Source organism: Stenella coeruleoalba, assembly GCF_951394435.1.
Source record: "Stenella coeruleoalba genome assembly, chromosome: 12".
Taxonomy (NCBI): domain Eukaryota; kingdom Metazoa; phylum Chordata; class Mammalia; order Artiodactyla; family Delphinidae; genus Stenella; species Stenella coeruleoalba.
The window spans coordinates 15,406,136-15,418,647 of NC_137158.1; the positions used below are offsets into that span (position 1 = coordinate 15,406,136).

General features: G+C 33.8%; 1 protein-coding gene across 3 annotated transcripts in view; it reads right to left on the bottom strand.

Annotated features, from left to right (window-relative positions):
• PHIP (PHIP subunit of CUL4-Ring ligase complex) overlaps positions 1-12,512 on the bottom strand; it is a 129,172-nt gene that overhangs the window by 16,620 nt on the left and 100,040 nt on the right. For all 3 annotated transcript variants that reach the window (XM_079938663.1, XM_079938661.1, XM_079938662.1), the window contains exons 28-34: positions 10,845-10,956; positions 10,604-10,665; positions 8,026-8,181; positions 6,847-6,967; positions 3,553-3,678; positions 489-558; positions 103-156 (exon numbers count right to left, since the gene is read on the bottom strand). In XM_079938663.1, the coding sequence (XP_079794789.1) occupies positions 103-156; positions 489-558; positions 3,553-3,678; positions 6,847-6,967; positions 8,026-8,181; positions 10,604-10,665; positions 10,845-10,956 (701 nt within the window). The remainder of the gene's footprint in view (positions 1-102; positions 157-488; positions 559-3,552; positions 3,679-6,846; positions 6,968-8,025; positions 8,182-10,603; positions 10,666-10,844; positions 10,957-12,512) is intronic.

A 12,512-nucleotide genomic window follows, 5' to 3' on the forward strand; every position in this document is an offset into this window, starting at 1 on the left:
GTTAATACTTAATCTGTCTTTAAAAATAGTAAGAGTAAAAAAAAATGCTTAATACATTTTAATTCATATAAGGCACTTCTGTTAAAACAAAGAACTTAGTACCTTCCTCTTCCGGGTAGAAGTTCCTGGCACATCAGTGTCTTCTTTTTCTTCTTCCTTTGAAGAAAGAATTTATCAGATTCATAAAATATTCTAGGTTTCACTATATTCTATAGTTTTTTAATACCAATTATCTCCTTTACATTTTGGAAAACCCATAGTATATATGATGCTGGAACACTTTACTGACTCATTAAAAAGTCTCCCTCCACCCACCGTTTAAAAAAAATTATAACAATTCTGAATCATTTTTTTTTAAAAAGTTAGCAACAGCATTAGGCAAAAATAATTTTCATAACAGCATTCACCTGAAAACTACTGTGTGTAAATTTCTTTTTATATATGGAACATAACCAATGTAGTAATAATCATAATGAAATATTAAATACCTCAGAGTCAGACAAAACTTTCTTCTTCATTGAATTGTAGAGTGGAATTATGTTATAACAAGTCTGATCCCTAAATAACAAAGAAATGTTAGTATACAAGACTGGAGTCATGAGATTTTTGTCCTTTAAACCTGTTAGTAAAACAAGATTTTAAGATAAAACTTGAAGCTGAAGGCTTCTTCATCAGTTGACTCCAAAACCCTATGGCACACACATCTGCCCCTGCCCCTCCACTCTATGTGAAGCCTCCACTCTGGCCTATTTCATTACACCAAGCCCAATTCCCATCTCCCAGGTTTTGCTCAGTTCACTACTGGGCCTGGAATGCCTTCCTTCATTCTTCAGTCTACAAGGAATAGCCAGTATACCTCCTGTCTTCTAATTCCTTCTTCCTTTTATTCTTAAATGTAGGCATTCCCTAAAATTTTGTCTTTAGCCATCTTCTATACCTTTTGACCAGATAATCTTATATATCTGCAGTTTATCTGTGTTAGTGAACTCCAAATTCCTATAATTTGGTCTGACTCTTCTCCTGAGATTCCTGACACCATCTAAAATTCTGCATGTCTAAACCTGTTGTTTTCCACTTTCTCCCTTTTCTTTTTAACTTTTTTTTCAACCATTCTTACAGTAATGCATGGTTTTTCACTATTCCTTCCCTTGCCTCCTCCTTATAAACCCAATCATTGGACAAGTTCTGTGATTCTACCTTCAAAATCTCTTGGCATCTGCCTCTTTCTCACTTCCATAAAGTAAGCCTCAATCACCTCTTACTTGGTCAGCTGTAGAAGTCAATCTGCAGTCAGTTTAATATTTTTAGGGCAATTTGCATCATGTTATTCTCATGTTAAAAACATTTCAACAGTCCCTTGCCTTTTGTCTCCTCCCTATCTGTTAACATTAGACACTGCAGTCAAATTAATATTTTTAAGGCATAGCAAGCACCATGCTATTCTCAGGTACAAATATTTTCGATAGCTCCTTGCTCCCTGTGCTCATATTTTAAGTATAGTTCCTCAGATCAGCATTCGAGGTCCTCCACGATATGGTCCAAACTCGAGTTTAGCACACTGTATCCCTATTACTTCAGCTCATGTACTCTCTACTTCACCTGATTTCAGTTACTCGATTCCCTTAACAAATATTTACCTTCCTCCATCATGCCATTCCTCATCCCTGAACTGCTTTCCTTTCATCTAACTTCTGAATCAGTATCTACCTTGTCCAGAACATCTTAACATACTTCTCCCTGTACCTGAAATCCCACCCTTATAGCCAGAAGTGACCCTATCCCTCATCTAAGCATTCATACAAACTCCTTTTACTTTTTCCTTATATTATAGTTACAGATTTATCTACCCTACAAAACTGTATTAAGAGGATAATTATGCATTTCTTTCTATCTCCAAGTATCTATTACAACACTTTGAATATAACTATTGCTTGAAATTTGGCCAAATAACTTAATTAAAAAGTACCATTACCAAAATTTCAAGATATACTAGACATCTTGAAACGTAACACTAGCTAAAAATGGTTCTTAACAAATTGTATACCTCTAAAAAATGCCAGGGATTTACTTTTAGATATATACAATGTAAATGTTTTATTATTTTATTTTAATCTGTTCTTATAAGGCATTTCAAAGTAACTATTTGAAAGAAATACAATTTCACAGATTATTCCAAATGTAAAAATAATTGTTTCATCTAAATTATTTCACTAAAATATGAATTTACTCTATCATGTGATTCTATTGATTCCTATCTCTTTGGAAAAATAGATGTACATAACATATATAAAACACAAAATTACAGATTAAAAACTTTATAGTTAAGATACTATAAACTTTTACAACCAAGTATATAAATAGTTTTCTGAGGATAACTAATTTTTATTATCTTATTAATTCTTGATTATCAATTTTACTGAAAAGCAGCAAAAGCTTAGCAATAACAGCCCCGAAACCAGTTGGAAGGCAACAGTTTTCTTTAGAGAAATAAGGTCGAGGAAGGGCATAAAGTTTACCTTACGAATTTTCTTTGGTGGTTTATTTATATTGCAATTACCTACATTCCTTAGCAAAACAAACAAACAAAAACAAACTCACCTAATACCAAGAAAAGGGACCCTATGATTATGCTGAGTAATGAGAATGAAGCTGGAGGTGTTTAAAAAAAAAAAAGCCTCAATAATCCCTTCATGTAAAAATGAAAGCTGAAAATAGGTGAATACTTAAATTATAAAATACCCAATTCTCTTAATGAGAAAAAATTATCCAATATAAATAAACTTCGTATGAATTCAGAGCTGTATTTCGTAGAAAATATACATATGATTCATTCCTCTGGCTTCAATTTAGAAGACTCAATTCATTCTATGAATGCATAAAATCCTAAGACAAGGAAGTAAAAGTCCTGCTGTCTTAAGAAGTAGTTATCATCACTCTTGGTATGGGATTAATGAATGAGGAAGTAAACTTGACTTTGAAGAAGAAAAACCTTGAAAGTTAAATTCATTTTCCTGCTGATGTATTTGAATACTTGTTCCAAAACTTGATAGGGGCAATACAATGTTAAGATGAAAGGTTCTCAAATCAAATGGCAGACACACTCATTTACTGTGAAAATTAAACAAGTTAACCTCTAAAAGATTCAATTTCCTTAACTGTAAATTCCAGATAATGATCTCTCCCACCTGTAAGATTTTTATCTGACTTAGAAGAGCTAATTTAGGTAAAACATTATACATTCAGTAAAAGCTTGCTATTATTATTATTATCGAACATTGGATTTAGAGAAAGATCCCTATTTTCTTACTTGAATTGCAGAACACAACTGTAACACAATCTCTTTGACTCTGTAATTATTATCAGCCAGTGAACTAAACGCTGCTTCTTTAGACAGACATACGCTTCCTATTTTGAGTGGAACTATGCTTATAGCACAGCACGTGACATGATGTATAATAAAAAATGATTGTACTCTACGTTTTGGCATTTTACATTTTAAAATACTGCCATTAATTATTACAGTAATATAATTAAGTGTGGAAAAATACTCACTTTATAAAATGTAGAAGAAGATCAGTCACAAATTTAGCAGATTTCACAATAGGGCTTCCAGGCTCATTAAACGTTCGTGTATTATGCTCTATATACCGAACTTCCCACATTAAGGAAGAAACCCGCCTTTAAACAAACAAAATGCATAAGTCTTATTAATCTCTTTATACTTAGAAATACACACACACATTTTAAAACCAAGACATTCAGACTTTTTTAATTGCAGTCTTAAATCAATTACAAAACTCACACCTTAAAAAGCTGTTTTCAAAAAAACAGAACGTCATTTGTGTTGGGCGGGTGGAAAAGAGTAGTAACATTATGTACTGGCATAGAAAATGTCTGAATTTGACACATTAGTCTATCAACAGGGCCTTCTTTTAGGGAGAAAGACTATAAGGAGAGTAGCAGGAGGAGAGAAACAGTGGAGTTTTAGCTTTACATAGTCCTTTCATGTATGGTGTAATTTTTTGGTAATAAGCATATCTGACTTTTACTTAAAAAAGGAAACCAAGCAATTTCAATCTAATTCTATTACTGGTAATCAAATGACATTTAAAAATGAAAAGCTAACAGCATGCTTATGAGATACAAAAATATACAAATATGGTGAACATGTTAGTTTACTAAGAAACCTAACGAAATGAAAATTAATTTTTTTTTTACACTAAATAGACAATGCAGTTGATCCTTGAACAATGGGGGAGTTAGGGGCACTGGCCCTCCTTGAAGTCTAAAATCCGAATACAACTTTAGAGTTGGCTCTCCGTATCCAAGGTTCCGCATCCATGGATTTAATCAACCATGGATCATGTAGTACTACAGGTACGTATTTATTGAAAAAACAATCCGTGTATAAGTGGACCCGTGCAGTTCAAATCCATGCTGTTCAAGAGTCAACTGTACTAAAATTTTGGTGTTTTATTATTTTATTTCAGTAACTAAAGAAAAATCCAAAGGCAGATTCTAGAATATCATCCAACTTAAAATGATAAGGAAGAAAATACTCAGGAAATGTTACTGATTTTTGAACAGAAAACAATTATATGGAATTTTTAAAGAATTATATATAATTGTGGATACAGAAGCATATAGAAAAGCTTCTGTGCATTTCCAATAGCATTCACAAGGCTCATTCTAATAAAAGAATCACAGGCCATTTTCAGAGTACCCTATAGAAACTGTGTGTAAGATAAGGCATGAGGATTTAATATCAGTAGGGCAAACTGACAGCGGTTTAAGACTGAACTAGAAGTATCAAAGAGGAAAACTACAAACTGTAAGAAGCCTGAAGCCAATGAGCAGAGGAGAAGCAAAAAAGCTCGAAACAGTGAAATAGCACATGCAGGCATCATTATTATGAAATAAGAACATAACTCAGGTCTACAACTACATTATTTAGTTAAAAATCAGGCAGTTTCTAATTTATGTAAGGACTCTGTTCCAAAAGATTTTTTTCCTAAGTTGGTTAAGTTGGCTAAGCTAGGCTAATGCCAAAAAGCCTAATTAAGCTGTAATGTATATTGAAATACAGTACACCTTAGCAATTCTCATGTTGAGCAGTATTTCTATGAGAAAGTATATTTTTAACAATGGTGAGAGATGGCAGAGTTTATCTTTCTAGATGTAGTCCAACTATTAGTGTGTTGAAAACAGTTCTTTCTCTCCCTTTTATTCTCCCACGTCTTGTTCCATCTCTGAAGCCCGGGGTGTAACTCCTAAGGTTTAACAACTTAGGAGCTTAGAGAGAAATAAGGATATAGTTAAGAATTTCTTCTCCATTTCCTGTCTTAAAACCTTTAACGTTGAAAATGATTTACTTAAAGAAGTGTGCTTCGAGAGGAAGATGGCTGGGAGGCACAAATCACAGGTGATTTCCTCCTCATCTCAATGCTTTTGACAAATATTAATGAAGCAGCAGCAGAAATACCTAACAAGATCAGAACGTCAAGTCCAATGCCTTAGTTTTCTTTATTCCAAGTGTTTCTCGGTGAAGTGACTCCGCCCAGCAGGAGACATTTGGCAGTGTCTAGAGACATTTTTGGTTTTTACAACTAGGGGCTGCTATTGGCACTTAAGGGTAGAGGCAAAGGATAGCCCCTCATAATGAAGAATTTTCCAGCCCTAAATGTCCGTAATGCTTTTGTTGAGAAACACTACCTTAGTCAGTAAGGAATAACAAATGGTGTTTTCAGCACCAGGCACACACAGTATCAAATTAGAATTACAATCTAAGTATTAAAAAGAACTAAAGGCACATTTTACACAGAAAAATATGAATACAAAATATGATTAAAAACTTCCCTAAGGGGCTTCCCTGGTGGCGCAGTGGTTAAGAGTCTGCCTGCCGATGCAGGGGACACGGGTTCGTGCCCCGGTCCGGGAAGGTCCCACATGCTGCGGAGCGGCTGGGCCTGTGAGCCATGGCCGCTGAGCCTGCGCGTCCGGAGCCTGTGCTCCGCAACGGGAGAGGCCACAACAGTGAGAGGCCCGTGTACCGCAAACAAACAAACAAACAAACAAAAGCTTCCCTAAGTTAAAATAAATAGTAATGTAAAGAACTGCAGTACTATAAAACTGATCACAAAAATAAAGTTTTAATGCAATTATTATTTAAGTTAAAATGTTGGCCTGCTAATAAGCAAAAGTCATAAGAAATGTGAAAGCTAAAAGTCTGATTTCATTACGTGAAAACAATGGACTTAACCTCACTTTTTGATAAGACATTTTAGGCAATAAACCTACAAAGCCTGCCCAACATTAGAACTCAATGTTTACAAAAGTTGTTAACCAGCATACGCAAATTAACTGAAATTGCATCTTTATAAAACTCTAGTTATATTCCAAACTAAGCTACAACTATAAAAAGTACCCAAAATTTTCTTAATTTCATTCTTCAGAAGTATTCATAAGCTAAATAAATAAGAGAACACACAATTTTTAATATTATTCTATGAAAAAATCCATGAACAAATATTTCAATGGGATATCTAGAAGAAAATAAAATATGTTGGATTGTTTCATAAAATATAATACAAAGACAGTGACCATCAATTCATATTTGTCTCTAAGTGTGGTCTATAGACCAGCAGCACCAGCATCACTGGGAACTTGTGAGAAACACAATCTCAGGGCCTACTCTAAACCTACTACCAGATTCTACATTTTAACAAGATGCCCAAGGTGATTTGCATGCACACTGAAGTTTGAGAAACACGGCTAGAGAGGATCAGTAAAAGGGTGAAAGAATCACTTAGCTTTCTTTTGTTAGTAGCTACAGCAAATGGTTCTAACCTGTAAAACCTGTTTTCCAGTCTTTGTTTAATTGTACTTAAATCCGTTGGATATGCCACTACAGTGCAATACATGGGATAGGCTTGCAGATCCACAGGAGCCACAAATGCTGAAGCAATATCTAAGATAAACAAACAAATACGTTTATAAATTTATTTTTGTATTGCTTAAAATATTTCAAAATTCTGCTTGAATTAAGCCTTAAGCTCTAATCCACATAACCATTAGTCTACCACTATCTTCTGATAGAAAATATATACAGTTTAGCTAACACATAGTCTCACTTTTTATTATGTCTACATTTATACTGCAAAATTCTAGGAGTATTTATTTATGGACTCCTTAGAAGAAAAGAGATGACAGACAATATATAAAACTGACTTATTAAAGAACATCTACATGTATTTCTATAATTAAAACCAGGCCATTCCTGAATCTATGTTATGTGTTTGACAGTAATTGTTTTGACATAATTACTAAAATTACCTAAGATAGTATCTGAGACAATAATTAAGTGTTGCCCATATTTTAAAAGACTTCAGATGAAAATATCATCCAACATGTGTCTCCAATATCTTCAGCTCTTATTCATGTTAATTTCTCCCTTAGACTCTTTAAAGCTCATTCCTTACTGAAAGTCTAGGTTAATACAAACCACCACACTAGTTTAGAGTTATTTTGGGCACCAAAAGTTCAGATAATCATGCTTTGTGGTCATTGTTCTTTTTCTGTTTTTTTTTAAATAAAGCAAAGCAGTTCATATACCTTCTCCCTTCCCTTTACAAATATTCTATTGTGTATACGTATATCAAGTTAAGAGGAAAACTGGTACAGTTACCCATATAATTCAGCTTTCAGCCCTCCTCTTTCAAGTCGCATCATGTCAGCGTGAGTATGTGAAGGATTTTAAAATTAGGTTCTGGAGGATCTAGGTTTTTCAACGGTACCCCTGGTGTTTCTGGGGTCCCTTACTCTGAAATTCAGCTAGAGCAACCTCATTTATAACTGTTTTAGATATTTAAGCCCTGCGTAAAATCGCATTGAAAAAAAAATACCAGTTAAAAATGTTTGAAAACAATGACATGGTATTATGGAAAAAAGTTTTGCTTGAATAATAGTATTTTTCCTTTGCTTTCTGGCAACATCTTCTATCTATATTCATGTGTTACTATTATTTACCTAGTGTCATCAACTGGTTTATTCCTGTAACAATTCTTTCACATTCTTCATCCCTGGGATTGGAACCCCATTCACCATCAAGAGGCTTATAAATCAATGATCTGCATTCAACATCAGTTAAAGGAACACTGGTACCTAGTTCTTCAGGAAATACAGCTGAAATACAAAGAAAGAAAACAGATTTAGTGAAAATATGTGGTAATTTACTAATATTTAGGTTACCTTTAGAAATCAGAGTTAATATTGTTATAAAGTATAATTTTGTAAATGGTAAGTATATTCTTTATTTTCATTAAAGGAAAGTATGTTTCAAGGGTCAATAAAATTTATTCTTTAAAACATTAATTTCATAATTCTCTAGATAAGCATATAATTACTTCTCCAAAATTATACCTGACAACTTGCTCTATTATCAGTTACAGGTGAAGGAGAAAGTATTCCTATAAAATGATGCAAATTTAAAAGTTTTCTGAATCATTTCATAATGTATAATCTCCATGTTTACTTTGATAAAACACACAGGTGAAACTGAGCAAAAGTGGTATTCTTTCAGAAATGCTTCAATCAAAGGCTCAGTTTTTTAAAATGTGGGAACAGAGAGAATTATGAATACTGACAGATGATTCTTACACTTTTTGCTCTTAAATGATGAAGGTATGCTTTCTGCATGCCTGAATCTTTAACAGAATCATTAGGGGGTCGTGGTGACATAAAATCTACAAATCTGTCAAGCAATTTTTTCTTTGAACTAGACTTCATGAGAGAAACATTTTGAAATATGCTATTATTTGTTTACAAAATTTCTCCTCCTCCCAAAATGTAATTAAACTCTATAAGTGCCTATGTACGTGTATCCAAATAGAACAAAAACAACAAAAATCACCCCCTCCACATAGCAATATATTCAGGTAGGAGACAAGTAGTATATTACTGTCACTAATTCATTTCAAGAAATACCCCAGGCATTACAACATCGATTAGCTTCATTTCTCTCATATTCACAATAGTCTGATGTGACTTCAAATTCAAACCTTCACAAAGGAGAGAACTAAAACCAGAAGAAAAGCCATGTAACACATTTACAAGTTGATTAAGATATTTTAAACAGCTCTAATTTAGCAATGAGATGAAAAAGACATTATTGGTATTGGTATCGCAAAGTGATAATTTCTAGAAAGTACTAGTTTTGAACAAAATCAGCATGACCATTTTCTCATTTCTAAGATTTACCAGATTGGGCTTAGTTTTCCCACATTGTCTTTTCTCTGCTTTTTTAGAATACAATAACTAGTGAGGAACTCCATTTATAAATGACTATTTCTACTATGTTACAAGTCAGGCTTTTTTTCTTTTTGTTTTTTAAAATCTTTATTCTTACATGATAGTAAAAGTAACATACTATTAAAAAAATCAAACAATACAGAATAATGTAAAAGATAATTTGTGGAAGTCCTCATATCCCCACGCTTTATAAATGACCATTATTAATAATCTGGTATATATCCTTTTAAACCTTTTTAGGCATATACAATTGTGTGTGTTGTATTTTTTTAAAACTGAAACAAACATGGACAATGAAATAGAAAGAAAATGCAATCTCCAGGCTTCAGCCACATTGGTCTTTTCTCAGTTCCAGGAAGATGTCATATTCACTGCCTAAGGCTAACTCCCAAATCCTAAGGCAATGCATCAGGCCATATGCAAGATGATGGTTATTATTATTATTAATTATAATTACCTACTCATTGAACCCTTACATGTGTCAGGCTCTATAATAAGTACTTTACACATATGATATCATTTAATCCTAATAGCAGCCCTATAAGGAAAGTATTAGTTTACATAGTTTCAAAAGCTGAATCCTAAGAATCTGGAGTTTTGAGATTTAAAGGAACTTGTCAAGATGGCATAGATAAAAGACAGCAGAGCTAGGATAGGAATCTAAGTCTTACTCAAAAGCGTGAACTTTAAGTATTACACTGTATTCTATGTATTCTGCTTGGAGTTACAAAAATATCTTTGATCCCAAGTGCTCATCTTCTAGAACAGCGGTCCCCAAACTTTTCGGCACCAGGGACCAGTTTCATAGAAGACAATTTTTCCACGGATGGGAGGTGGGGTTGGGGGGTTGGGGGGGGGACTGGGATATGGCTCAGGCAGTGATGCGAGCGATGGGGAGCGGCAGATTAAGCTTTGGTCCTCGCCTGCCACTCACCTCCTGCTGTGCGGCCCGGTTCCTAACAGGCCACGGACCAGTAGCGGTCCGCTGCCCGGGGGTTGGGGACCCCTGTTCTAGAGTGAATAATAATTAACAAATCAGTATCATATTTTGCTGTAATTATTTTCAACCTTCCCTGTTAAATTACAAATTCCAAGTGGGCAAGGATTATGTCTAATTTTTTCACTGTTATGCCTCCCCTACCTCCAGGGTCAATAATAGGTAATAAATATTTGTGGAATGAATACTTTCTACTTGGTCTTCATTAAGAACTCTTTGTAGTTGCAAGTTAGCAAATCAGATTTTTATTTAAGAAACTAATTCCATAATACAGATGCAAAAAGCTTAACATACACTTACCATTGTTAGGTATAAGCTCCATATCCCAAGGACTCATCTTTTCTGTATCTCCATTGTCCCAGCTTAAAGGAAGGAAAACCTTTATATTAAAAAATCTAAATATTGCATTGCAATTTTAATAAAATCACCTTGTAAAAGTAATTACTTCAGTGTTTAAAAGTAGTATCTTTATCATTTTATTAATAGGCGGGGAAAACATTCAAAACAAGTTAGGCTGAACAAAAATACAATACTTCCTTACCAAACATTATAACACTGAAACAAACTATCAGGGTACTCAGGCTGAAGAGGTTCCTGGCTTTCAATTGTTCCAAACCACCAGGCATCATCTATGACTGATCTGAAACGGTCACCTGGACAAGAATAAAAGCCATCTCATTACTCTGAAGTGAAACACTGTTGTTGTTACTCCTCTTTCCTTTAAGATACTTAAATTGCCTGTATGATTTTAAAAGACCTACGAAAAATGACCTACACACTCCAAAATAAATAAGTAAATATATAAAATCAGCAATACTGAGGGAAAAAGTTATTTAATAAGCACACCTGAAGTGTGACTGACTTTTCAGCACCATTTTTTACATTTTATTATGGTAAGGAGAAATTCACTCTTATCTTAAACATTTTTACCAATCTAGCACATCATTAGGACTATGCACAAATTTTTCATTCAAATAAAACCACAGATAATTTCTTCCCCCAAAATATTTATAGTCTATCTTGAATTCTTACTTTCTGTAGGGAAGTTCCTCTAACCAACAATTAAGAGTCCAGCCTAAAAACAAACCAAACAACAACAATCCAACCTGCTTTCCTTTGACTCAATCACCCTTAAGTTACTAACACTTATCTGTACACTCACTTTCCCTTTCCTATAGAAACAAATAAAAAAGAAACGAAAACAACTAATCTTTGTAATAGTTTTGATCCAAGACTGGTTGAATCTGTGGAGGCAGAACCCATGGATACGGAGGGCCAACTATATAGCATAAAATGTATTTAAAAAAAGAAAAGAAATTTAATGACAGAAAGCTGGAGTCAGGCTAAATTAACAGAACACAACTGCATGTTGTTGAGTTATATATATGTGTATATATATACTCTGAGTGGGTATGCACTGGGATCAAATTTAGATTCAAATTCAAGCATTCTAACGGCCAATGTTAAGAGGGAAACATGATCTATTACTAGACTAAGAGTAATTGCTCCTCAGATGCATATTAGTGACACTACCCTTAGTGAGAAGCTAATACATAATTTAATAAACAGCATTACTGACACCTCCGACACCTTACAGTAAACATAATAATGAGTTTCATGAAGCTATTTCTTACAATCCTATTGTACCTAGACTGATGACAGTACGCTGAAGAGGAAGAACTGGATAATGTGTGCCTGACCACAATGAACGATACTGCAGGCTAATGACAATAAAGTTAAGCAAGGAATAGAGTCTACCAGAGCAAGCCTTAAACATACCTGAGGACAAGCTGAAGTAATTATTATTGATGTAATTTTAAATGGCAGTTGGTAGATACATGTAAATATCTTCAGAAATAGAAGACTAACTAGTATTAACTTTAGAAGAAATAGTAATCTATAAATTTAGGGGAGAAAAATGATAAGATCCAAATGATAACATTCTGATGTACATCCATTTGAAATATCTCTCTGATTTGTCCAATACTTGCCGTATTTCTTTGCTTAGATTGTCAGTGCATTTCTAGAATGTTCTCCTGGACTCTGACTGCTAATATTTGTATTGGCGGATGCGTGTCCTCAAAAATAACAGATGAAATTGATCTTATCAACTAACACATGTAAATAATTTAAAAAATCATATGTACCAAAGGCTTACATCTAAAACCAAGAAGAACTTTTAACTCTTTCTTCTTGAATTTACTTACGG